The sequence below is a fragment of the Diabrotica virgifera genome, chromosome 6 (assembly GCF_917563875.1).
Source record: "Diabrotica virgifera virgifera chromosome 6, PGI_DIABVI_V3a".
In the NCBI taxonomy this organism is placed as follows: Eukaryota; Metazoa; Arthropoda; class Insecta; order Coleoptera; family Chrysomelidae; genus Diabrotica; species Diabrotica virgifera.
In genome coordinates this window covers 26,985,290-27,013,285 of record NC_065448.1, presented here as the reverse complement: position 1 = coordinate 27,013,285, position 27,996 = coordinate 26,985,290, and the positions used below count along the sequence as shown (strand labels likewise).

General features: G+C 32.0%; 2 protein-coding genes across 3 annotated transcripts in view; one reads left to right on the top strand and one right to left on the bottom strand.

The window, feature by feature from the left end:
• The first annotated feature begins 13 nt into the window (after positions 1-13).
• On the top strand, positions 14-27,493 carry LOC114333405 (max-like protein X). 2 transcript variants are annotated; one of them, XM_050654886.1, is made up of 5 exons: positions 14-280; positions 5,662-5,823; positions 10,029-10,249; positions 10,954-11,139; positions 27,259-27,493. In XM_050654886.1, the coding sequence occupies exons 1-4, from the start codon at positions 226-228 to the stop codon at positions 11,137-11,139; spliced, it is 624 nt and encodes a 207-aa protein (XP_050510843.1). In that variant the 5' UTR covers positions 14-225; the 3' UTR covers positions 27,259-27,493. The 2 variants fall into 2 exon arrangements, with proteins under 2 accessions (XP_050510843.1, XP_028139071.1); XM_028283270.1 differs by lacking the exon at positions 27,259-27,493 and adding an exon at positions 15,025-15,230.
• LOC114333404 (armadillo-like helical domain-containing protein 3) overlaps positions 17,675-27,996 on the bottom strand; it is a 30,174-nt gene continuing 19,852 nt past the window's right edge. The window contains exon 6 of the mRNA XM_028283269.2: positions 17,675-18,069. Coding sequence (XP_028139070.1) covers positions 17,708-18,069 — 362 coding nt within the window. The 3' untranslated portion in view covers positions 17,675-17,707. The remainder of the gene's footprint in view (positions 18,070-27,996) is intronic.

Here is a 27,996-nt window from a genome sequence, read left to right as displayed (position 1 = left end):
ATGTCATATGTTTTTGACATTTCTTGACGTCATGTTTTGGTAACATTTTGCGATTTATAATAGTTTTGTTTATTATAGATTTAAATAGATTATAGATGGGTACATTGTTTAAATTTGATTATTCTCATTAACATATGTATTTTCGGATAGTGTGGCGCAATTATATAATTATCAAAAGTACGATTTATTTGGAAAACAAGTAAATCCAAACACCAAATAGCAAAGATGCCTCATGAACATATTAAATACACAAATTCTGTATCTTCCGTAAATAATTCAGGTGGGTCTTATATTTATTTATTATAACCGTTTAACACTCATTGTATTTTGGTATAAATATATTGAATATTGGTATAAATGCGATTATAAAAAATTAGGAACTATTTTCTTAATTTCAGTGCTGAATAGTAAGTGACATATTTTTGAATTGCGTTACCTAAGTCTTGAAGTAGGTACTCATTTGTTAGTTTTGTTCCTTGTTTTATTAAGTGTATCACTAAATCTTTCAGGTGCAAGGAGAAGAGTATACAGGCTTACATGCTTATTGGAAGAGACTTCCGTGCCAAGCAAAAGTATTCCTATAAGTGTATTTTAATAACCGATCATTTGTGCCTTGTAGAAACGTTTCGGCACTTCAAATATCAATTCCTTAAATTGAAATATTTCTCTAACAGGTATTCTAATAAGCAGATTCAACTGCATTACTGATGCTGGTACTTATACAGGGTGTCCCGAAAAGATTGGTCATAAATTATACCACAGATTCTGGGGTCAAAAATAAGTTGATTGGACCTCACTTACCTATATACAATAGTGCACACAAAAAAAGTTACAGCCCTTTGAAGTTACAAAATGAAAATCGATTTTTTTTCATATATCGAAAACTCTTACAGATTTTTTATTGAAAATGGACATGTGGCATTTTTATGACAGCAACATCTTAAAAAAAAATTAAAGTGAAATTTGTGCACCCCATATAAATTTTATGGGGGTTTTGTTCCTTTAAACCCCCCCCCCCCCCAAACTTTTCTGTATGTTCCAATTAAATTATTATTGTGGCACCATTAGTTAAAGACAATGGTTTTAAAATAGTACTTTTTCGATAAGCCAGTGTTTATCGACATATTTTGAATATTTGTCAAATCCACCACATATTTGTATATGGTTAAGTACGATTATAGAGACCTGTTAATAATATGAAAATTTATTTATTCTCCTTTTCATGAACATTTTTCAGTGCGTCACAAATTATAGAAAAAAAGGTAAGTCCGTGATAATACACATTTATGACATTTATTCTAACGTGACATTTTAGTTAAATCTGACAGTTGTCAAATTTTATTTTCAATTTGGAATAAAACCAAATCAATTGTGTCTATTGCATTTATAAAATGGTATTTTCTTTCATTTGTATAGTCTTATAAATTGTACAGATTATATTGATAATATTATTATTTTATTTAATAAATAATTCTTTTTTGATTATGGCGCCATCTATCGACAACTAGAATAATCACCGAACTAGAATAATTACCGAAGTATTCCCAGACGTGCCTTTTTTTCTGTCACATACAATTTAATGCGTTAGAGAGAAATCGAAAAACTGTGACGCACTGAAAGATGATCATGAGAAAAAGAATATAATTTACATTTTTAGGTATATTTTGGAAAAGAAGCCACATCTCGATAAAAAGTGACTTGTCAAAAAAAGACTAAGAGGCAAAAAAGTTTTAAAAATACTGTGTTTAACTAACGGTACCGTAGTAATAGTTTAATTGGAACGTACACAAACATTTGGGGGGTTTAAAGGAGCAAAACCCCCATAAAATTTTTATGTAAATATATTAAAAAAAAACCGCATCTCGATAAAAACTGGTGTATCGAAAAAATACTAAGAGGCAAAAAAGTTTTAAAAACGTTGTGTTTAACTAATGGTACCACAATAATAAAATAAATTGGAACATACACAAAAGTTTGGGGGGTTTAAGGGAACAAAACCCCCATAAAATTTTTATGGGGTGGAAAAACTTCAGTATAATTTTGTTTTAAGATGTTCCTGCCATATGAATGATACATGTCTATTTTCAATAAAAAATCTCTAATAGTTTTCGATATATTAAAAAAAATCGATTTTCATTTTGTAACTTCAAAGGGCTATAGCTTTTTTTATGCGCACATTTGTACTAAGGTAAGTTACATTCAATCAAACTATTTTTGACCCCAGAATGTGTGGTATAATTTATGACCAATCTTTTCGGGACACCCTGTATAAAGAACTCAAATAGATGAAGGAGTAATGGGATTTGTGGAGTAGGCTTTTGATATACTGAGTGCAGTTTCTACCTTTGAAAAGAATAGGTTTTTAATTAAATGTCTTCTTCTTGACTGGCTTTCTTCTACTGTCTTGTGCTTACATTTCCCATGGTTGTACCTAATCCTAGATAAATCAGCTTCAACATTATCCTATCATTTTCTGTTTGTCAGCCTACTGATAAAGCGTCTGTTTCTACCAAGAAGAATGAAGTAAGAAAATAGAACTAGGCTATTAATAAAGCTATTAATAAAGCCAATAACATGCTATGGCAGTGAAGCCTGGGTCCTGAAAGAAACATCCAAAAACAAACTCGACACATACAAACTCGAAAGGAAAGTACTTAGGAGAATACTAGGACCTGTGAGGGAAAACGGAATCTTCAGAAGTCGACACAACAACGAGCTTTATCAACTTTATAAGGAAACGCCCCTGTCAGACTTCATTAGAATACAAAGATTGCAATGGGCCGGACATGTGATAAGAATGGGAGAGGATAGGCTACCAAAACGAGCACTGAATGCTAGAATGCAAGGAAAGAGACCAGTTGGGAAGCCACAAAAGCGCTGGGAAGACACAGTAAACAGCGACGCACAAGCCCTTTTAGGAGTCTGTGTGTGGAGAAGAGCAGCCACAGACAGGCAAGGGTGGAGGCAAAAAATAAATGAGGCCAAGGCTCAATTTGGGCTGTAGTGCGGTAGAAGAAGAAGAAGATTAATAAAGCATTGCTTTTTGGCCAAAAAATAGTGTTGAAGTCAAGGCTTGGCTTGATTATAAACATTATTTGGACTCTACACCAGGAGAATCAACTGTTAGAAACTGGTTTGCTAATTTTAAACGAGGTGAAATGACCAATGAGGACAAATGCACGCAGTGGACATCCCAAAGAGGCTGTTACTGACGAGTACATAAAAAGTCCATAAAATAATTTTTACAACAATGAATTGATGATTTTGAGAAGTGTTTGAAGCTGTCCAATCGTAGTACACATCCAAATTTGTGGCTTGATATGATACAATGGATGAAGAGTGGTATGAAAAAAAACGGTCCCATTTGAAGAAGAATAAAGTGCTATTTCATCAAGACAATGCACCGTGTCACAAGTATCAATGAAAATGATAGCAAAATTTCATGAATTTGGGCTTCGTATTGACCTCTAGAGAACGCTCGCTTTGCTTCGATGGAAATAAATTTAGCACAAATGAAGAAGTAATTGCCGAAACTGAGGTTTACTTTGACGCTAAAGACAAATTGTATTGAAAAGTTGTATGATCGCTATATTTGTCTTGCACTTGAAGATAACTATATTGAATAATAACATTCAATTTTATTAAAAAAAAATTTTTCTATGTTCGTCTACGAAATTTTAGCCCAACGATTGTTTGTTCTCTTATATATAGACCGGTCACTCTAGTAGAGTATGGGTTGCTCAGGTTCATGAGCTCTTTTAATCCATTTCATGCGGTGGATTGGTCCACATAAGCCCTCTTCATTAGCCTTTATAGATTTTCGTGTTTTTTTAGCTTTCTCTTTGATCTGTTTCCATTCTTTCCTATTCTGTATTTTTTCTCTCCAGCCTGTAATTTCCATATTGGATATATCCTCCCACAGTTGATCTTTCCATCTTATTTTCGGTCTTCCTCTAGGTCTGTTTTTTACTGGCGTACAATTTGTTATCTGTCTAATTAGTTCATCCACTCCTCTTCTTTGGATGTGGCCAAACCATTTTAGTCTTTGTGCTTTAATGAATCTCACTATGTCTTCTCCTTCCATTAGATTTCTTATTTCGTGATTCATCAGAATTCGTATTTCTCCTTGATCTGTTTTAATTGGACCATGTATTCTCCTCATAATTTTTGTTTCTATTATTCTCAGTTTTTCTTCATCTTTTTTTGTAAGGCACATTGCTTCTGCTTCATAGGTGATGACTGGTCTAATTGCCGCTCTATATATCTTTGTCTTTGTTTTCTTGCTCAGGTTTTTATCTTTAAGTAGCTTGTGGTATTTCCAGAATGCCTTATTCCTTGCTTTAATTCTTTCATTTATCTCAATGCTTCTTCTGTTTTGACCATCTACTGTCACTCCTAAGTATTTAAAGCAGTCAACCCTTTGGAATACATTATCACTTATTCTTATTTCTTTTATTCTATTTATTTGCTGTTGATTTCTCGTACTTATTAAGTATTTTGTTTTTTTCTGGTTAATTATTAGCCCCCTGATTTTTGCCTCTCTTCTCAATGTTAGCAATGCATCTTCTAGACTTCTCTTGTCGCAGGCTATCAATCCTAGGTCATCTGCATACCCTATTATTTGTGTAGAGCTTTGGATTATTGTCTTTTTTGTTAGCCCTGTGTTTCTAATTACTCCCTCCAAGGCTATATTAAAGAGAGTTGTCGATAGACTGTCACCTTGTCTTACCCCATGTTCTATGTTGATATTCTTTGTTTCACCATCCACTGTTTTAACCTTTGCTGCTGAGTCCTTCATTGTCATTCTGGTCAGTCTTATTAATTTTGCAGGTATATTCATATTTTTCATTTCTTTTAATAGCTGTTTTCTGTAGATGCTGTCGAAAGCCTGTTGGAAATCAATAAACAATATGTGCAATTCTATGCCATTTTTGTAACTTTTTTCGATTGTTTGCATTAAAACGTGGATTGCATCGATTGTTGATCTCCCTTTTCTAAATCCCTGTTGATACGGTCCTAGGTTTTTTTCTGTGTATCTGGTTAGCTGATTTCTTATAATTGTTGTCATGATCTTATATGTTGTATTTAATAGCGTAATTTTAAACGAGGTGAAATGACCAATGAGGACAAATGCACGCAGTGCAAAGAGGCTGTTACTGACGAAAACATAAAAAAGTCCATAAAATAATTTTTACAACAATGAATTGATTATTCTGAGAAGTGTTTAAAGCTGTCCAATCGTAATATATCCAAATTTTTGGGTCGATATGTTACAATGGATGAAGAGTGGCATGAAAAAAACGGTCCCATTTGAAGAAGAAGAAAGTGCTATTTCATCAAGACAATGCACCGTGTCACAAATATCAATGAAAATGATTGCAAAATTTCATGAATTTGGGCTTCGTATTGAACTCTAGAGAACGCTTGCTTTGCTTCGATGGAAATAAATTTAGCAAAAATGAAGAAGTAATTGCCGAAACTGACGTTTACTTTGAGGCTAAAGACAAATTGTATTGAAAAGTTGTATTATCGCTTGTCTTGCACTTGAAGATAATTATATTGAATAATAAAATCAAATTTTATTAAAAAAAAAATTTTTCTGTTAGTCCATGAAATTTTAGCCCAACGATTGTTTGTTCTCTTACTGGTTTTTAATTTTAGATGAAGAAGAAGATGTGGAAAGTAAGACTTCTCCCATGAGCTACAAAGAACGCAGGAGAGAAGCTCATACACAGGCCGAACAAAAAAGACGTGATGCAATTAAAAAAGGATATGATACATTACAAGAACTGGTTCCAACTTGCCAACAGCCTGATGTTTCTGGTAAGATATCATCCGTGCACATAATTTTCAGTTAATTATGTTTATATTAATATTTAATAAAAACATGTAAATAGTAGATAAATATTGTTCAGAATAAGGTTCAAGTGAAGTAAATATTTAGACAGTTCTGTAGATAAAGCTGTATTTGTAAAGAACAAGGTTTGATAAATTGCTAGAGGAAAATAATGATACATCAATGCAACAACCATTTACAGTCACAGAGTAAATTACATAAAATACTGTATTGTTATACATGTATACATACAAATACTGTATGTTTTGGTAACTTTTATCTAGTTTGTTTACAAATACACCAGTAGATAAAACTGAATTATCTGTATTAAATATATCATAGGAGAGACTAGAAAATGATTATACATATATTGACAACTAGAACAAAATTAGATGTATCAGCAATAATCTAAGTATATTGATTTCATGTATAAATAACATTTTTAAGCTAAATAATGATTTTTATGAACACAATATTTAAAATAAAAATGTATACCATTTTTATTCAGTTGCAATGCGAAGCCAAAACCGTCTTAATTTTTACTTAGATTAGAGAGTGCACCCAGCACTCTTATCGACGATTTCACCTCTTGTTAGAGGCTCTTCAGAGAATGCATAGGCTGCTTTCTCTAGTCCAGGTAAAAATTTTTCGACATATTAGTCCCCCATTGCAACTGACGTGAAGGTAGTAGGTGCGTAGCGGCATCTGCTAAATGAAAGACTAAGTTTTTCAACCTAATAAAAATATTTGCCAAATAAAATATTTTTAAAAGATTTTGAATTGAAAAACTTATTGGCCCATTTTCCTGGTGACACCTCCAAGGCTTCTACAATATGCAAGCCAAATGGATGCTGCAGTGAAGACAAAAGGGAAGGAATTCTACACTATGCAATTCACAACCCCCGTCTGCAGCTTGGTAAAGTTCCATCGGAAAATGGACCTAGTTACTCTATAGGAGTAATACTAATATAAAATAAAAATGTATACCATTTTTATTCAGTTGCATTGCGAAGCCAAAACCGTCTTAATTTTTACTTAGATTAGAGAGTGCACCCAGCACTCTTATCGACGATTTCACCTCTTGTTAGAGGCTCTTCAGAGAATGCATAGGCTGCTTTCTCTAGTCCAGGTAAAAATTTTTCGACATATTAGTCCCCCATTGCAACTGACGTGAAGGTAGTAGGTGCGTAGCGGCATCTGCTAAATGAAAGACTAAGTTTTTCAACCTAATAAAAATATTTGCCAAATAAAATATTTTTAAAAGATTTTTAATTGAAAAACTTATTGGCCCATTTTCCTGGTGACACCTCCAAGGCTTCTACAATATGCAAGCCAAATGGATGCTGCAGTGAAGACAAAAGGGAAGGAATTCTACACTATGCAATTCACAACCCCCGTCTGCAGCTTGGTAAAGTTCCATCGGAAAAGCAGCCTATGCATTCTCTGAAGAGCCTCTAACAAGAGGTGAAATCGTCGATAAGAGTGCTGGCTGCACTCTCTAATCTAAGTAAAGATTAAGACGGTTTTGGCTTCGCATTGCAACTGAATAAAAATGGTATACATTTTTATTTTATATTAGTATTACTCCTATAGAGTAACTAGGTCCATTTTCCGATGGAACTTTACCAAGCTGCAGACGGGGGTTGTGAATTGCATAGTGTAGAATTCCTTCCCTTTTGTCTTCACTGCAGCATCCATTTGGCTTGCATATTGTAGAAGCCTTTGAGGTGTCACCAGGAAAATGGGCGAATAAGTTTTTCAATTAAAAATATTTTATTTTACAAATATTTTTATTAGGTTGAAAAACTTAGTCTTTAACAAAATATTTGTTTAACAATAGGTTTTCTAAACACGATTAATATTGAGAAAAAATTCAAATTGTAGCAGTCATTCCAAAACATGCCCTCATTGGCCGTGTCATCATATAGTTAAAAAGTTCAAGATCCGCGCCATTAATTCGTTACATTTGATATTTGTTTACTTGTTGTAGTCAGTTTATAGTGTATCTCAGTTTTATAAATCTTTAGATAGTTGCTGTGATCTAAGTACATATATGTTTCATAATATTTGAGTGTTTTTGTTAAGGCAATTTTTTTTAAATGACAGAGGAGGATTTTTCTAGGCAGTCTGATAATTTACCCATTGTCAATATGTTTCTGGTGGCCACATATTTTCAAAAGAGTGAAAATTTTTCACAGAATTGATATTATACATTAAATTATTATTTTTATCTTTTACATCTATATACCTACCTACATTCTGTATTCTTCTCTTCATACTTTATAAATAGGCTCAATGCCTGTTTTACTTCTAGTCCTGTCGCCAAGGAGGAGTACAACGGCCTCCTTAATTCAGATGGACTTACCCAAGTTTTTTTTTATATATTTTGACCCGTAGAATACGAATTTTTTGGGTAACGGTTGATCCGGATGTCGATAAGATTGTTATAGACAAAGAACTTGAGGAATTACATAACAGCGATTTCTCGCAAAACAAAACATCTTTTTGTATTTATTGGGGTCATTTTAAGCAAAAAATATTCCTACAAGTTTTTTCGTAGAATGCATAGTTTTCGAGGTAACCGCGGTTGACTTTTAAAAAATCGAAAAATTGCAATGTTTGAACCCGAATAACTTTTGATTAAAAAACAAAGTAGCAATTCTGCTTACCGCATTTGAAAGTTTAAGTCAAATTATATCGGTTTTGATTATTTGCATTGCTAAAAATTAATTTTTTTATTGTTAAACAAAGCTATAAACACATAGTGTTTCCCGTGCCGAATACATGCGTTTTAACGCATGCTACGTAGAAATTGCCTCCCTTGCACTTGTAGCTACTCTACCTACTCGTTCGATTTTAAATGAGAAATCATTGAAACCTCACTCACGCACTAGGTGTTTATAGCTTTGTTTAACAATAAAATAATAAATTTTTAGCAATGCAAATAATCAAAACCGATATAATTTGACTTAAACTTTCAAATGCTGTAAGCAGAATTGCTACTTTATTTTTTAATCAAAAGGTATTCGGGTTCAAAAATTGCAATTTTTCGATTTTTTGAAAGTTCAACCGCGGTTATCTCGAAAACTATGCATCCTACGAAAAAACTTGTCAGAGCATTTTTTGCCTAGAATGACCCAAAAAATACAAAAAGATGTTTTGTTTTGCGAGAAATCACTGTTATGTAATTCCTCAAGTTCTTTGTCTATAACAATCTTATCGACATCCGGATCAACTGTTACCCAAAAAATTCGTATCCTGCGGGTCAAAATATATAAAAAAAAGTTGGGTAAGTCCATCTGAATTAAGGAGGCCGTTGTACCCCCCCTCTGGCGACAGGACTATTCGGTTTTTGGCCTCAATTGACACTGTCTGGCCATCTTTTCCTCGGTCGTCCCAATGATGTTCCATTTGGCGATTTGTCTCTTGCTGTTCGTACTATTCTATTTTCTGTCATTCTTTCTATGTGTTGATTTCAGTCTATTTTTCTTCTTTTGGTCCACATGTTTATTTCTTCTATACCACATCTCGCTCGTATTTCCTCACTTCTTACTCTGTCTCTTAGAGTTTGGTTTGTTATTTTTCGTAAGACTTTCATTTCTGCTGTTTCCAGCAGTCTTTGTGTTTTCGCCGTATCTGCTCTTGTTTCCGCTGTATACGTCATTCTGTATTCATTAGTTCTATTTTCGTTTTGTTCAAAATATATTTGATTTATTAAAAAAACTATTAAGCACACAACAGATATTAAATACTTACAATAAAATGATCTTCACATATATGAAAAACTTGAGAATGAACTAAAATGTATTTAATGTCCTTTCAACATTCATGTAACCGCTTTATTAAATGCTATTTCTTATTGACTGGTAATCTAATAAATATTTTATTGGGGATTTTAATGGTTGCATTTTTAAACAATGGTACTAAACAATACTTATAGTATTTACTTTTATTTTCCATAGTAAACACACACACACAATTCAATACTAGCTCTTCAAAAACTTTATCAAACACCAGTGTAAACAACATGGTTTATACTTTCATATGAGACAGAAGATCTGTCATTACAGAATATAACTGTGTGACATCGCAAATGTCTTTTCATTCAAGAACTTTCTAGTGTAATGCTTTGTAAAAGAAAATATAATGAAAAAATCTACCATTTTAGTTTGATTGTATATATTTTTTGCAGGCTACAAATTGAGTAAAGCTACTGTCTTACAAAAATCCATAGACTATATTCAGTATCTCCAAATGCAAAAGAAGAAGCAAGAGGAGGAACGAAATGCTTTAAGAAAAGAGGTAGTAGCGTTAAGAATAATGCAGACCAACTATGAACAAATTGTTAAGGCACAACAATCACAACCGGGACACACTGAAACTAGAATTTCAGATGAAGTGAAATTTTCAGTGGTAAGACAAAAGATATAAACTGTATAAATACAGTTGAGCCCATGGTTCTTTACCCGTGCGTCACTAATACCTGGTGAGATAAAGCACATACTTTTTATCTATAGTCCGTCCCACCTTGACTTTACACTACCACTATTACTAACTTGGCAGTGTATGAAATGGATCTGTTGGATGCATTGGGGAGGAAGGAACAAGTAGACTCAGTTTACACTGACTTCTCCAAGGCCTTCGACAGAGTCAATTTCGACATTACACAGTTAAGGAATGGTTTTGATTAAGTTTCCGCAAAAGTGAAAGAAATGACAAAAAGAAAATATTTTTTATAAATTGTGTATGTATTTATTTGCTATACCCTGTTTTTAAACTAGGAGGAGTAATTCAAATTTACCGCGCCGTAATGCTTGTTTGTAATTGGTCAGGAAAGTTTACTCCACTGTTATGAAATTTTGATACTATTGACATTTATATTATATTTACCGATCGACTGCCCGCGCGTTACGCTTTTTGCTTTGCCTTGTCTACCCTTAATATGTCTATGGTAAATTTCCGACTTATTTCGTATGCTTTGAATGATGACGCAAGGGTAAAGAATTTAGTACTGTAAACCTATTAATAATTCTTAGTACCTTATTCAAGTCTGTTCTTTAGATTATGTAAATCTTATTTAGTACTCTTGGTACATACATAACTACTTTTTATTTTAGTTTCAAGCAATAATGGACGAACTCTTTGCAACGTTTAGTGGAGTTTCTGTGAATAATTTTTCTGAATTATCTGCTGGAGTTTTCAGTTGGTTAGAGGAATATTGTAAGCCACTTACCCTCAAAGATACTGTGTACCAAGTTCTTAGACTACACCACCATACACATACGCGTGGACAGCAAAATTAGGTGAGTATATTCATCGTAAGTCATTCATGTCCTAGCATTTTCTGATTCCCAAGAAACAAAAACGGCCTGTGGCACTTGAGGAGTGCCGACAGAAGTGACTATTTCTTACCGGGCGATATGACTGCTTATTCTTCTTCTTTAAGTGCCATCTCCCAATCGGAGGTTGGATACCATCATCACTATCTTTACTCTATCTACGGCTGCTCTGAAGAGTTTTATGGAACTGCATTTAAACCAGTCCCTTAAATTCTTCAACCATGACACTATCATTCTTGCTATACTCCTTCCGCCTCTTATCTTTCTCTTTATTATCAGTCTTAGCATTTCGTATCACTGTCCCCTCACTACGTGTCCCAGATATTGTAACTTTCTTATTTTTATTGTGTTTATTATTTCGCACTATTTGTCCATTTCTCGCAATACTTCCGTGTCCGTTTTCTTCTGTGTCCATGCTATCCTAAGCATTCATCTGTAACAACACATTTCAAATGACTGTAGTCTGCTTATTACTGAATTGTTAATATTTTTTTTATAATAACACCACATATTTAAGTTCTTTAAAATTAAAAAAAAAATCATAATTTTTTTCTTTAAAAATGTTATTTAATGTCTTCTTTTTCCCTAATATTTCTTTCAGACATCGTCTTGCTGATGTCCTTTATCCATGTTGCTGGTATTCTTCATTTCCGTTTCTCTGTAGCGCTCCAGTTTAATATTTTTTGATGATTCTACACTAATCATCAAAATTAACGCACCACCTTAAAAATGGGACATTTTTGATGTCTCGTATTTCCTAAACCTATTGTCCGATTTGAGTGATTTTTTAGTATATTATAGCTTTATTCTTCAAGAATATCGGTGTAATAATATTATTCCTAAAAAGGTAAGTGTCATTGTATACCGGGTGTAACAATGATAGTGTGTTTTTTCCTCAAAGTTTGGAACACCCTGTGGAATATTCTAGTGTATATAAAATATTGAAATTAAAACTTGACTATAGCCTTAGGCTTTCTTAAGATTTTTCTTTTCGATTCATTCGCTTATGTGGGAGAATAAAAAAGTTAGGTACTTTAACAACTAGCCATGTTATTCATCAATACAGGGTGTTTCTAAATAAGTGCGACAAATTTTAAGGAGTAATTATGCATGAAAAAATAATGACCATTTGCTTTATAAACATATGTCCGCCAATGCTTCGGTTCCGAGATACGGGATGTTGAATTTTTTCTTAAAAACTGACGATTTATTTATTGCTCTAAAACCGGTTGAGATATGCAAATAAAATTTAGTAGGTATTAAGAGGTAGTTATTGCGCATTTTTTGACATACAACTAAGAATTTTATATTCACCATTTGCGTGCATACGGGTCATATTACCGTATGCACGCCAATGGTGAATATAAAATTCTTAATTGTATGTCAAAAAATGCGCAATACCTACCTCTTAAAACATACCAAATTTCATTTGCATATCTCAACCGGTTTTAGAGCAATAAATAAATCATCAGTTTATAAGAAAAAATTCAAGATCCCGTATCTCGGAAACGAAGCATTTGCGGACATATGTTTATAAAGCAAACGGTCATTATTTTTTTCATGCAGAATTACTCCTTAAAGTTTGTCGCACTTATTTAGAAACACCCTGTATTGATTAAGAACGTTGCTAGTTGTTAAAGTACATAACTTTTTTATTATCCAACATAAGCGAATGACTCAAAAAGCATAATATTAAGAAAGCCTAAGGCTATAGTTGAGTTTTAATTTCAATATTTTATATAGGCCAGAATATTCCACAGGGTGTTCCAAACTTTGAGGAAAAAACACACTATCATTGTTACACCCGGTATAAAATGACACTTATTTGTTAAGCAATAATATTATTACCTACATTCATATTCTTGAAGAATAAAGCTATAACATATTAAAAAAATCACCAAAATCGGACAACAGGTTTAGGAAATACAAGACATCAAAAATGTTCCATTTTTAAGGTGGTGCGTTAATTTTGGTGCTTAGTGTACATTCTTCCATTGGTCTGTATCATACAGTTGTTGTTTTCTATTATATTTGTGTTACTAACATAGATTTGTGTTATATTTTTTGGTTAATTGCCATATTTCTGCCCCGTATATTAATTATGCTTTGAATATTGTATTGTAGATTCTTTGTATCTTCTCATATATTTTTACCTTAAAACTGAATTCAGGTCTCTATCACTTGTGTTTCACTATCCTGTCTTTTATATTATCTTCATTTCATCCTGTAGTAGTCCAACGCCTCACCGCTAGTGCGCGGACGCTACGTTGCTACACCGGCTGTCGGATGACAACAAAGGCGTAGCCCGCTATGCTCTAGTGGAGATGGGGGGTTCGTTTAGACTTCTCTTTCAACCTTAACATAGATGTTAACTGGGCGCCAGGCAGATTTGCCCCACGGCCCACGCCTATAGCAGACTGCAACTCCAAACCTACCAAATTGTTGCAGTACAAATCATGTGGTGTATGGAACAAATGAAATTAAGCGATACCCCTCGTATAAATTATCTATTAATAATAAATAAATTTAGTTCGTAAATATGCAATAATTAACAAAAAAAATAAAGTGAACAAATATAATAATATTGAACAACCACAACGATAACCTACCAAGTAACTAGTTGCGACGAAGCAAATAGGGCTTCTAGCCCTCAAAATTAACCGAAAATTATAAGCGTCGCGTGAGCTCAGGCGCAACCGCTGTAAAACATAAACCAGTACCACAAACCGAAAATGCACTAGGTACTACTCACAAATAAACTAAAATTAATATAAGCTAATGAACATAAACGCATAAAAAAATAAATTAATAAAAATCCTTATCTTAATTCTGTAGTGAGGTATCCAACGATGTATCCAATTCCAATGAGAAGAATGACCAGTAACGAATTAACTACGTGATCAAACAATTGCAAACACAGCGAAACTAAAAATTGCAAGAAGAAATTGGAAGTAATTGGAAGCAAACGGAAATAAACGGAAACCCTTTGGCCAGAAGGGTTTTCTAGGGGGTACATATACAAAAAACTCTTCTACTTCCCACAGAGTATTTCCACCAATAACTAGGTATTATCTACCCCTATCTATTTTGTGGTTTAAGGCCTAATAACTGATGTTCTCTTCCTTCAGAATGGTTACAGGAATCGTTACGGCGTATCTAGAATGGTGCTTTGAAAATCCGTAGGTTCCGTATCATACGGTCTGAACTTGACAACTACACAAAATGTACCTACAACAACACTACAATATGCCAAGTTCAATTAACAATAAGTTCAGGCCGATATCGATTATTTGTTTAAGAAAATAGGAGAAATGTGGAAAATGATATGAAAGAGTGGAATAATCTTATTAATAAAAATAATATATAGATGATTGAATTTTTAAAACGTAACAGTAGTTAGCTTAATTCCTAAGTATATGTATTCCTTTCAACTTTCAATTTTTTCCTGGTACAAGTACAGTTTTTTCTGTAACGTCTTCCATTCATATACATAGGTACTGTTTTTTTTCATGCTGTCTTCCAGACCACTTTCTTTCACAAGTTTCCTTGACATGTATTCTAAATCTTCCTTGTCCTGTGCAATAACAATTTGTAGAATATTGTTCTCTTACATTTCTATTTCCACTGTTAGAACATCATTAATGATTGAATACTACTGGAGATATAAAGCATATATGTATATCTGTTGTAGAAAATAAGACCACAAATAAGAAAACAAAAAAAAATTAAATGAAAATATTTTTATCCAATTGAATTTTTGATCATCTAATGAAAGAATTTTATTAATTCAGTTATATACTGTTATTCATTTGTAGGTTACAGCTATAAACTATATATTTTTTGTTTCAGTTCTGGGTTTATCGTGTAATTAATTGATTCAGTGTATACTTACGTAGTTAAGTTATATATTTTAATTTTTGTTGTTATTCAATTGATAGTTTATATTCCATCTTTTTAATTTAATATGTAATTAAATAAATGTGTTTTGCATTTTTATTCCTAATGCCCCAATTTTTGTAAATATTGTTTAATAAAGTTGTTTTTAACAACATTAACCACATTGTTTAGTAAAAGTTGCCACTCTCATTTCTTCCACTATGTATATTTTTGACCTGTACTTGGTCTAGACTCCCAAAAATTGCCCTAGAAAAAACGACCCGCCCGGTTCAAGACCCCCACCTAAAAGATGAAGGGATAGTTGGCAATCTACCTCCCAGGATATTAACCAGAGGCAGCTTCAGTTTTAAGCAGATCTAAAGATCTCCAAGAAGTAAAAGAAGAAGAGAAGACTTGGTCTTTATTACTGCAACTGCAAAAAAGCCTGTTTCGCACAAATACGAAGTCGCAAATGGTAGTAAAACCTTTAATTCTGCAGTGTTGATACATTTTTATATCTTTAACTGCCGATTCTTCAATCATCAGTGATACCATATCAACTGCAGCAGGTAATAATCCAAGAGGCAGCGCTGAAAAATTTCTTTGAATTTACTAAAGCTAGATTTTTCACAGTTAATTACTGTGATTGTGTAGAGAAACATACTGCGGTCGGTCAAGCGAAACGTAGAACAGGGGTTACTGACAGGGTATCAAAGTTGCTTTCCTACGAAGGTAATTAAATTCATTTACTAAGGCTGAAAATCAGTACACACATTCTAAATTAAATATAAATAAAAGTTATTATAGTCGGTCAGCTGTATGACGGGACAGAGCCGGTCGGTCGGCCCCAGTGAATGTACAGGGTTATTCACTATATTTTGACCCCCTTGTAAACTGCTTTATTTACAGAATTAGAAAAAAATGTAAAATACAAAAGTTATTCGATTTTTAAATTATGATTTTTTGACATACATATATATCGTACTAGTGAAGTCATCCATTTGGGCGTGATGACGTAATCGATTAATTTTTTAAATGGGAATAGGGGTCGAGTACTAGCTCATTTGAAAGGTTATTCAATTCCCTATTCAGTTATATAAACATTAACATGATTAATTATACAGGGTGTCCGAAATTTTTTTTAAAATAAATTACATAATTGTTTAATTAATAATTCAAAAAAATTTTTTGAAGATATTCTTCTTTAGCGGCGAATCGATTGAGGGTAAAATTGTACATGATCCGCGCGCCTGCGCACACTGACAGTATGTAGTTCAGTGCTAATCTTTCAAGATAGGTATGTATGTATCTGTAACCCTGTAACCGTGCAAATAAGTCATTAAAAGAATATATTAGTGGATTTAGGAAATGTATTATTTATTATAATTCTTGTGTTTTTGGATTTGTGTTTCCCTGTAGTAAAATAATAAAATATTATGTAAGCATAACATTTTTACACTATATGTCGCCGTGTTGTGTAATTATATCCGAAACTTACATGTCTATTTCTAGGGCCTCGCTGGAGTAGTGGGAAATGCGTTAGCACTGAGATTGGAAGGTTGCGGGTTCAATTCCTGGGCGATTCATATTTTTTTTTATTTTTGGTTGTTTTAATAAAAAATTTTTGATAGTGGTAGATAAGAAAGTTAGTTTGATTTTTAAATAAAATACAAATAACCTTTTAAGTATATTTACTTCGTTTAAATTACCTATTATATAATAGAAGAATATCTTCTTACGTGCGTACAAAGTACACACACATTCTTTTTATTTAATTTAGTGGCTGAATGGCTGAGTCAGCACGAAAATCGTGGCTGAATGGATCAAGTAATCCAAAGCCAATAAGGAAAAAAATGTTGGACATCCTGTATAAATAATTATCTTAATGTTTATAGTACTGTATAGAGAATTGAATAACCTAATTGAATTACGTCTTCACGCCCAGATGGATGACGTCACTAGTACGATATATGTCAAAAAATCATAATTCAAAAATCGAATAACTTTTGTATTTCACATTTTTTTCTAATTCTGTAAATAAAGCAGTTTACAAGGGGGTCAAGATATAGTGAATAACCCTGTACATTCATTGGGGCTGACCGACTATAATAACTTTTATTTATATTCAATTTAGAATGTGTGTACTGATTTTCAGCCTTAGTAAATGGATTTAATTACCTTCGTAGGAAAGCAACTTTGATACCCTCTCAGTAACCCCTGCTCTAAGTTTCGCTTGATCGACCGCAGTATGTTTCTCTACACAATCACAGTAATCAACTGTGAAAAATTTAGCTTTAGTAAATTCAAAGAGATTTTTCAGCGCTGCCTCTCCGTCTATAAGTATCAGTAAAAGCTAGAGACTGAGGTTTCAGCTCTCGCAATTTTCTTACCAAAAGTCTCTCGGCGTACCTTGTAAGTGACTGTGAGTATTCCAAAGGCCTTGTTAGTTTGTTAGGAAGCATACTTTCAACTGCCAACACCTTTGACAAACAACACATTGATTAAAAAAGCAAGATATGCAGTGTTTTGTGAACATATCGCACTCTGTGGCACTAGACCTTTGACGGAATCTATTAGTTAGCTGAAATGGACGAGTGTCAGGGTTTGAAATTGAAACAACATGTAACAAAATATATAGTATAATCTTAAAATCGAATTATATAACAGGATACTCATTAGCAATAGAAGTAAAATTTATCAAAGAACAACTAGTATTATTTCTTGTATCGCAGAGGATTGATTTGACCATGTTAGTAAAAAATATGGCGTATTGCGGTTTCTCGGTGTATCGTTCGTAATGATCCAACGCGTCTTGTAGCTTAAGCGTCAGACTATCGTAATTTTTCTTGACTATCTCTAAAATTTGTTCCTCGCTGGGAGTGGATAAATTTGCGGAAGCTAACCATTGCTCAATTTTTGGATTGAAATGTTTAATGATTGCTCGTACGTTAAAAAGCGTATTATTGAGTTTTAGGGCGTCTTCTTTGAAGTCGCCGTCTCCACTGGAGTATCTTAAAGCTGAAAGAAAAAATACGACATTTAGAATTAGTAAATTAACATACAGTGTGACCCATTTAGATTGGAAACACCTCTATAAAATTTGAAGTTGTTAACCGATTTTAACCAAAATTTTTTTTAATGTCATGTAATAAAAGGTCTATTGCGGGACAAAATATGAAATATTTAGTTAAATTTTCAGGGCATTCTACGATACTTTTTCTTCGTCGAAAATGGAGAATTTGTATTAGCGATTTTTTTATTAAAAAAATTTCTACGCCACTGGATTTATAGTGGCTTCAAATAGATATGACAAAAATTGCATTAAAATATATTTATTAATAACGAAGTTATGACAACTTAAAATTTTAAAACTCATTAAGCCAGGGGTCAGCAACCTGCGGCCCGCATGCGGCCCTTTGCAACTTTTTGTGCTGCCCGTCAAAGTACTAATACAATTTTAGGAAAAATCAACAAATTTACAAAAAATAATAAATTAAGGACAGAAACACAACAGACGATTAAGAACAGAAGTTGCATGGACCGAAATTCACCAGAATACAAGAAACTTAATAAGGCAATAAGAAAAAGAATAAGACAAGACATCACGGACAACAACACCCAACAAATCGAAAATATTTTAGAGAAAAACAAGAGTTTGAAAGTGTTAAAAACTCTAAATAAGTAGTAAAGACCGACAACAAATACACCAGATAAAAGATAAAAATGGAATCGCTAAAACGACAAAAATAAGATAATAAAAAATATTGTTGGAAGATTACTATTTTTTACAGAATTATACCTACTCGTTCAGGGTAGCAAAGCCAGTAAACCACGGTATGGAAATATTAAATGTAGGATCTGAAATACTACCAGGAATTACTAACGAGGAAATTATGAATATCTTAAAACAGATGAAAAATGAATATACAGAGTGAGTTTTATGTATGGAACGCCTCAATTATCTTAGAAATGGCATGTACGGTTTTTATAAATTTTTGTGTGTAAAAGTCTTGTGATACGGCCGATATTATGGTGGTATTTACATTGTTGTCAGATCTTCCGTTTTTCTGAAAATCTAATGAACTTTCTTATTTCAAATGGGACACACTGTATATTTTTTGCATTTTGAAGTCCTTAAAAAAGACTGATCATTCTTAATGTAATATTCTCTATACCTAAATGCGGCAATTTCGGAGTCATTGCTACATTTATTTAACAAAAAATGTTCTTTAAAAGTATTCTCTAAAGTTATAAACAATTTAATTCTGAAAACAACGAATGTTTTTGTACGTTTGAACGTTTTTGAGTTATAAACAATTTAATACTGAAAGCAATGAAAAATGACGATTTTCAATGCTCAAAAACAAATAAAAAACATTATTTTTGAAATCACGAAGAGCCTAAATTAAATTTGAAGCCTTATTCTATCAGCTCCCCATGAGAATTTTTGGCATGTTTTATTCTAAAATATTATTTTTTAAGAAGAGGGTAAATGAATCGCTTATGAGAGAACGGGCGATCATGCTGCATTAACAATTAAAAACAATCTTTTAAAATGAAATCAGCCCAAACTGCGTATAATAAGGTTTGAACTTGAATTTAGGTTGTAATTACAAAAGTAATATTTATTACTTGGGATTTTGAGCCTTGATAACCGTCATTTTTCGATTTTTCAGTATAAAATTGTTTATAACTATTCAAAAACGATCGACTTCAGAGAAAAATTACATGGGTCCTTTTTTATTTAAAATTATCCAAAGAACCTAAAATAATGTCTGGTCAGGCCGAGAAAATTAATTTTTATAACTTGTTTTAAATTTTTTGTAAAACAAATATAGCAATAACGACGAAATTATGGCATTTAGGTATAGGGAATATTACATAAAAAATAATCAGCATTTCTCAAGGACTTCAAAACGCAAAAATATACAGGATGTCCCATTTCAAATAAGAAAGTTCATTAGATTTTCAGAAAAACGGAAGATCCGAAAACAATGTAAATACCACCATAATATCGGCCGTATCACAAGACCCTTACATACCAAAATTTATAAAAATCGTACAAGCCGTTTCCGAGATAATTGAGGCGTTACATACATAAAACTCACTCTGTATAGATTAAGAAAAACACAGGTCCATTTAAAAAAACATATACGAAAATAAGGACATATGAAGCAGGACGAAGGTGGAGGATGTAATTGGAAGAATTGCGCAAATGAAATGAAACTAGGTAGGACACGTGACATGACAAAACAACGAAATGTGGACGAGAAACATTATACATCGGAGACCAGATTAGCAAGCCTTAGTAATGGAAGACCACAACAACGATGGCTAGATGATATCAAAGCACAAGTGGGGAGTAGCTGGCACTAAATAATACAAAACAGAGAGAAGTGAAGAACTCATTGGAGGCCTTTGTCCAGGAGTGGATGCAAACAGACTGAAGAAGAAGAAGACTATTTAAGTTATATTTGAATATGCGACCCGCATAAAAGGTTTTATTTTGAACATGGCCCGCCTTCTGAAAAAGGTTGCCGACCCCTGCACTAAGCTATGAGTCAAAAAAAAACACCCTGTATCAACAGATAACCATAAAACTAATTATTTTTCAAATAATTTTAATAATAAACCACTACTAGACAAAAAAATGTTTAAAATAAATTTAAAATGAAATTTTTGTCATAGCTTTTGAAGCCACTCTAAATCCAGTGGCGTAGAAATATTTTTAATAAAAAAATCGCTAATACAAATTCTCCATTTTCGACGAAGAAAAAGTATCTTGTTAATTATTAATATTAAAATCATTTGAAAAATAATTAGTTTTATTATTATCTGTTGATACAGGGTGTTTTTTTTTGACTCGTAGCTTAGTGAGTTTTAAAATTTTAAGTTGTCATAACTTCGTTATTAATAAATATATTTTAATGAAATTTTTGTCATAGCTATTTGAAGCCACTCTAAATCCAGTGGCGTAGAAATTTTTTTAATAAAAAAATCGCTAATACAAATTCTCCATTTTCGACGAAGAAAAAGTATCGTAGAATGCCCTGAAAATTTAACTAAATATTTCATATTTTGTCCCGCAATAGACCTTTTATTACATGACATTAAAAAAAAATTGGTTAAAATTGGTTAACAACTTCAAATTTTATAGAGGTGTTTCCAATCTAAATGGGTCACACTGTAGAAGCCTTACACCACTATGTGGTAAAAAGGTTTTTTGAAAATATAATATATACATTAACATAGAAAAGAAATGAAACGTTCTACGACGTGAGTGCTAGGTTTGTGATAACTTCTTTTTCTAGAGATCAAGAAGGCTTCTTATAGCAGAGCAGCGGTCAGAAGAAGCGTTCTGGATACGTTGTAAATGGAGGCATACATTTAGCTTGAGATCAGAGACTACATGTTAACAGTTCAGGGCAATATCAGTTTGGTGTTGTTCATTATAACGTCTTCACGGGGTTATCAATTCTTTTATTATACGATTCATAAGGGCGTTAAAGAGGACTGGGCTGTGACTAAGCGGCGCGTTTTTTTTATTGTGGTTTCCCATGTAGGTCTAATTCACATTTACTCTGGGCTAATTAGCAAAATACAAGGAAAAGTTATTTACCAGCAATTTTATTGCTGGAATCGAATCTTATGATTGTATATATTAATAATATAGGTATGCAAAGTCCGCAGATAGTGTTTTTTTTTCAATTTTTTGCTCTATAACTCCAAAGATTTTAACTTTACACCAAAAACACCCAAATAAAAATTCACCGTAATTAAATTCTGCTGTTCTGAAGCTATTTTCTTGTGGCATTTTTATAATCAAGTATATTCAAATGGGAAATAAGCCACAATTTTACCTAAAAATGATTTTATTAACGTTTCGACGCCCAAGTCGGGTGTCGTTGTCAAAATACAAAATAATACTAAATAAATAAAAATGTTGTTGCTTAGTAAAAAATTCTTCTAATAATTTATTTAATCTGACTCATTTATATCGGTAAAATTTTATTTTATTAATAAAATCATTTTTAGGTAAAATTGTGGCTTATTTCCCATTTGAATATACTTGATTAAATTCTGCGTATAGACGTGTTTTCCCGATTTACTTCGACGAAATTTTTTCCCAAAAAGATTACGAAATTATTTTGAAAAAGGAAATGGCAGTTTATGAGGTCAAAGGAGTGGAAAGCGATCATTTGTCAATGGTCTATGACTATTTGATGACCTTAAAACCGACCAGCACAGAGACCAGTTCTGTGCGAAGTAGGTCAGGCCTATGTCTTTTAAGGTCTCACTTCCAAGAAACTAAATATACTCTGGGCTAATTAGCAAAATACAAGGAAAAGTTATTTACCAGCAATTTTATTGCTGGAATCGAATCTTATTATTGTATGTATTAATAATATAGGTATGCAAAGTCCGCAGATAGTGTGCTACTTTTTTTATAAACAAAATGGCGCCCGAAATTCGTGTCTTTTTCAATTTTTGCTCTATAACTCCAAAGATTTTAATTTTACACCAAAAGCACCCAAATAAAAATTCACCGCAATTAAATTCTGCAGAGAGACGTGTTTTCCCGATTCATTTCCACGAAAACTTTCCCCGGAAAAAGCGGGGTTTTCCAAAAAAATCTTTAATTTTCAACTAAAATTTTAGATAAGTAATTGTTTATCAATAATTAAATAACTTTTATAATATAAAAGCTCTTTTCGTATAGATTATAATTCCAGAAGCCGATGGAAATTGAATAAACAGTTTAGCAACAATTGAATTGTTAATTAAAAATTTACGGTCGCTATAATAACCACAATAATTATGATATATAAGAATAACTATGATTTTTGTATAAAAAGACACTGCACCAATCTAATGTACTTTACAGAATTGAAATTGGACTATTCAAGCTACCTCAGGGATATTTTAAAATTATAAACAATTTTTTGGCTTATAAACAAATGGAGTATCTCGGGAAATATTAAATTGGATTAAATCATGAAAACGGTATTGGAAAAAAAAGCGCAGGACGCTTCTTTTAAAAGAAAAAACGTTTAATTGTAATGAGTGGTTTCTGAGATACAACCGGTCAAAGTTGACCGGCATTTACGGCAAAGATATAAACAATAGGATCATAATTTTCGAGCCATCACCTTTCTATTTTTGTTCTCTTTCTCCACACCAATTTTCATATCTTTAGAGTACTCATAACATATATTATTATAATAAAAACTATCGATATTACGAGTGAAAATTGCCAAAAATAGCAAAATTCCAATCAAAAATTAGGTTGGAGAAAATGTAATCTCAAAAATCAAAATCGGTATAAGTTAAAAAAATGCATTTTCTTGGCTTTCCCATGGAGCAATTTTCTTCATTATTTTTTTTGTTCCCAAGTAACTCGAGTAGAGCCATCTAACTAACGCATTATTAAATGTCAAACTTGCTTGTGTTTTCTTATAATAAATTTAATTATTTATTATAACAAAAATTTTAATTTGTTTAAATAAAGATTGTTTAAATAATTATACAGCTTTCAAATGAAAATATTTGTGTTTTTAACGTTAAAAGGTACACTTGTAGTAAGTTTATCTAAAAAAAGTCTACAACTGGAAAAATATGTAGTTTTCTTTTCTTATAAATAAATTAATCTATTATAACAAAACAAAAGCAGGTTTGACATGTTTGTTTATAACATTTAATAATGCGTTAGTTAGATGGCTCTACTCGAGTTACTTGGGAACAAAAAAAGAATGAAGAAAATTGCTGCATGGGAAGCTGAGAAAATGCATATTTTTAACGTATACCGATTTTGAACTTTGAGATTACATTTTCTCCAACCTAATTTTTGTTTGGAATTTTGCTACTTTTGTCAATTTTCACTCGTAATATCGATAGTTTTTATTATAATAATATATATTATGAGTATATATTTTAAAGATATGAAAATTGGTGTGGAGAAAGAGGACAAAAATAGAAAGGTGATGGTTCGAAAATTATGATAATATTGTTCATGTATTGTATTTTAACTTTGACCGGTTGTATCTCAGGAACCACTCATTACAATTAAACGTTTTTTCTTTTAAATGAAGCGCCCTGAAGCTTTTTTTCCAATACCGTTTTCATGATTTAATTTAATATTTCTCGAGATATTCTAGTTACTTATATGTCAAAAAATTGTTTATAATTTTAAAATATCCCTGAGGCCGCTTAAATAGTCCAATTTCAATTCTGTAAAGTATGTACATTAGATAGGTACAGTGTCTTTTTATACAAAAATCATAGTTATTCTTATGTATCATAATTATTCTGGTTATTATAGTGACCATAAATTTTTAATTAACAATTCAATTGTTGCTAAACTGTTCATTCAATTTCCATCGGCTTCTGGAATTATAATCTATACGAAAAGAGCTTTTATATTACCAAGTTATTTAATTATTTATAAACAATTACTTATCTAAAATTTTAGTTAAAAATTAAAGATTTTGTTGGAAAAACCCACATTTTCCGGGGAAAATTGTAGTCGAAGTAAATCGGAAAAACACTTTTCTATGCAGAATTTAATTACGGTGAATTTTTATTTGGGTGTTTTTGGTGTAAAGTTAAAATCTTTGGAGTTATAGAGCAAAAATTGAAATAAACACGATTTTCGTGCGCCATTTTGTTTATAAAAAAGTAGTACAGTATCTGCGGACTTTGCATACCTATATTATTAATATATACAATCATAAGATTCGATTCCAGCAATAAAATTGCTGGTAAATAACTTTTCTCAAAAATGGCCCATTCTCCGATAATCTGCCCAGACTAAATCTCCTTTGCTTTGCTGTTCCTAATGGACCAGGTGTTTTCGATGCTCAGGACTTTGTCCTCGCGATCGAGACATCGCAGCCCGAAATTTCGTCCGCATTATCTGCGATGTGACTATCAGACTCATCACACGCCTCTTCGTTTTCGATTTCATCGAAAGCTTTTTCAAAGATAGTCGCCGTTTATTCCTCTTCATCGCTTTTGTGAAGCATACATATCTATATTTGTTTAAAGACATGTTTTTCTTACTTTTCACATCACTGTAAGCGTATAATTGAAGGAGGAAACGTTCTCCTGTTTTAGAAATGATCCCTGGATCAACGTTTAGATTTTTAAATACTTCAATAATCTCATTGTTGTTCTGAAGCTATTTCCTTGTGGCATTTTTATAATTAAGTATTTTCTATGGGAAATAAGCCACAATTTTACTAAAAAATGAATGTATTAACGTTTCGAAGCCCAAATCGGGTTTCGTTGTCAAAATACAAAATACTATTAAAATATACAAAAATGTTGTTGCTAAGTAAAAAAATTCTTCTAATAATTTATTTAATCTGACTCATTTATATTGGCAATTCAGACGTGTATTATACATTTTAAAGTAGAAGACTTTAAAATGATATCGCCAATATTTATGAGTTGCGTTCCTGTGACGACTTTACTAAAAGATAGTTCATTCGATTACATGAAATCAATCCCAACTCAAGAATATCCGTCGCAAAAAATCATAGCATGTGATCTGTCTTTAAAAATACAACCAAATGCAACGATGACAGTAAAATTCTCGCGTTAGAGATTCCATAGTAAATCACGAGGGAAAACCAGGAAAAAACCTCGTGATACTATCCCGACATCGTAAATATTTGATCTTACATTTAATTTACTTTCAAAAAACTAATACCAAATTCTGACTTTAATATATTTAAATTATAAATAATATTAATAATACATAGATATACAATAAGTAATACTAAAATATAAAATTTGTACTAACTCGATATGTTATTGACTTACTAATCGTGGTATTTTCTTTCTATTGACTTCCTCTTTCAGTATGTGGGTAATCACATCCTACTGCATTCTACCGAGGAATTTGCGACACAATTGGTTTCATTTAGCATAATTAGAGCCGCTCCTTTGATTTTTCTCTTTTTACTATCTGATTCTTTCAGGACTATACTTGAATCTCTCCACTGAACTCATGTTCATTATCCCATGCGTGTTGACATATTTGAGATCTATCAAATTCTCTATTTTTAATATAGGACTGATGTTCACTTATTCTAACGTTTAATGGTCTTGATGTTTCACCTAAATAAAATTGTTCGCATTCACAAGGTATTTTATAAATGCAATTCTTTGTTCTTTCTTGTTCATTGTTCGCTTTAGTTTTAGATAGAATAGATCTCAATGTGTTTGTTGTTTTGAATGTTGTTGAAATGTTGAATTTATTTCCTATTGTTTTAAGTTTCTCGGATAGTCCTTTTATATATGGTATTGTTATTTTTCTCGTATTATTTCTTGTGAATGTTGTAGGATCCCGTTCTAAGTTGTTCTGTTCCATTCGATCCAATCTTGTCAATTCCTTATTTATAAACGATAAAGGATAATCATTTTTTAATAAAACAGATGTTAACAATTGTTTTTCTTCTAAAAATGAATTTTCGTTAGAACAAGTAATTTTGGCTCTATCATATAAGGATTTAATGATTCCCTTTTTAACGTTGATGTTGTTGTTTGATTTGTAATTGAGATATCTGTTGGTGTGTGTTGGTTTTCTATACACTTGAGTCTCATATCCAGTATCCTTCTTTGAGACTAAAACATCGAGGAAAGGCAAAGTGTTATTGTATTCCTTTTCCATTGTAAATTTTATTGTCTCTTCTTGATCGTTTATAATATTCAGGAATGTATCCAACAATTCTGATCTATGAGGCCATATTGAAAACACATCATCTACATATCTCCACCATACTGTGGGTTTTAAATTTTGTTTAGAAATGATATTAGTTTCGAAATCCCCCATAAATATATTAGGCAATAATGGAGATAAAGGAAAGCCCATTGCTACACCAAAATTTTGTTTATAGAATTCATTATTTAGTTGAAAATAGGTATTATTAGTACATAATGTCAATAACTCCATTATAGCTGATACATTTAGTTTTGTCCTAGTTGTCAATGTATTATCATTTTCTAACTTCGTTTTAATTATGTTTAAAGTTTTATCTAATGGCACATTTGTAAATAAACTGTTTATGTCAAAACTTACTAAAATATTATTTGGATTAAATTCAATATTTGTTAATTTGTTTAAAAAATGTTGTGTATTTTTTATAAATGTGTCATTATTATTTGCAAATGGTTTTATAATATTTAATAAAATTTTTTTGATAGCTCACTACAAGGAGAATTGATGGTACTACAAATGGGTCTAAGTGGAATATTCGCTTTATGAATTTTCGGTACTCCATAACAATGTGGTGTCTTACTGTAATAATGAGGTGTCATTAATTTTCTTTGATAGTACGTTAGATCATTTTTAAATTTGAATAAAGTTCTATAGATTTTGTTTTCCTGTTTGTCTTCGTTGTTAATTAATAAACGTTAATACATTCATTTTTTAGTAAAATTGTGGCTTATTTCCCATAGAAAATACTCAATAACCTCGTTCAAATCAGGATTTTTTTCAGAGTACATTAATGGATATCATTTTTCCTTGGTTAAAGAGTGCACATGTTGTATAACAGCCGTGATCTGCAGCTGTTTATCTATGATACTTTCAGTGGAATATATTTATTGGAAAATTTTTCCTTTTCCTGGTTTGAGAAAGTACACGTTTGATCGCGTACATAGAGCTGTGAAAAGAATCCAAAGGTATCGAATGCTGGTAAATCATGTATTGCGGTATTGATGATTAGCGTATTCGCATCTTCCGTGGCTTGTGGGAACATGAAATTTTCCCCTTCAAATTTTGTCTTCAATATTCTAATGAGAAGTTATTGTTCGCATCATTACCCAAGAATTGGGGAAATCCAACTTGTGACACCGTTGGAATCATTGTCTCGTCAAAAAGTATGTCTACTGAAGCAGCTATTCGTGATGGTCGTAATCGCTCCGCTATTTGGTGTCGTG

Coding starts and splice junctions, on each gene's coding strand:
- LOC114333405 (XM_050654886.1), top strand. CDS start 226: ATGCCTCATGAACATATTAAATACACAAATTCTGTATCTTCCGTAAAT. Junction 281..5,661: donor ATCTTCCGTAAATAATTCAG/GTGGGTCTTATA, acceptor TTTTAATTTTAG/ATGAAGAAGAAGATGTGGAA. Junction 10,250..10,953: donor ATGAAGTGAAATTTTCAGTG/GTAAGACAAAAG, acceptor TTTTTATTTTAG/TTTCAAGCAATAATGGACGA.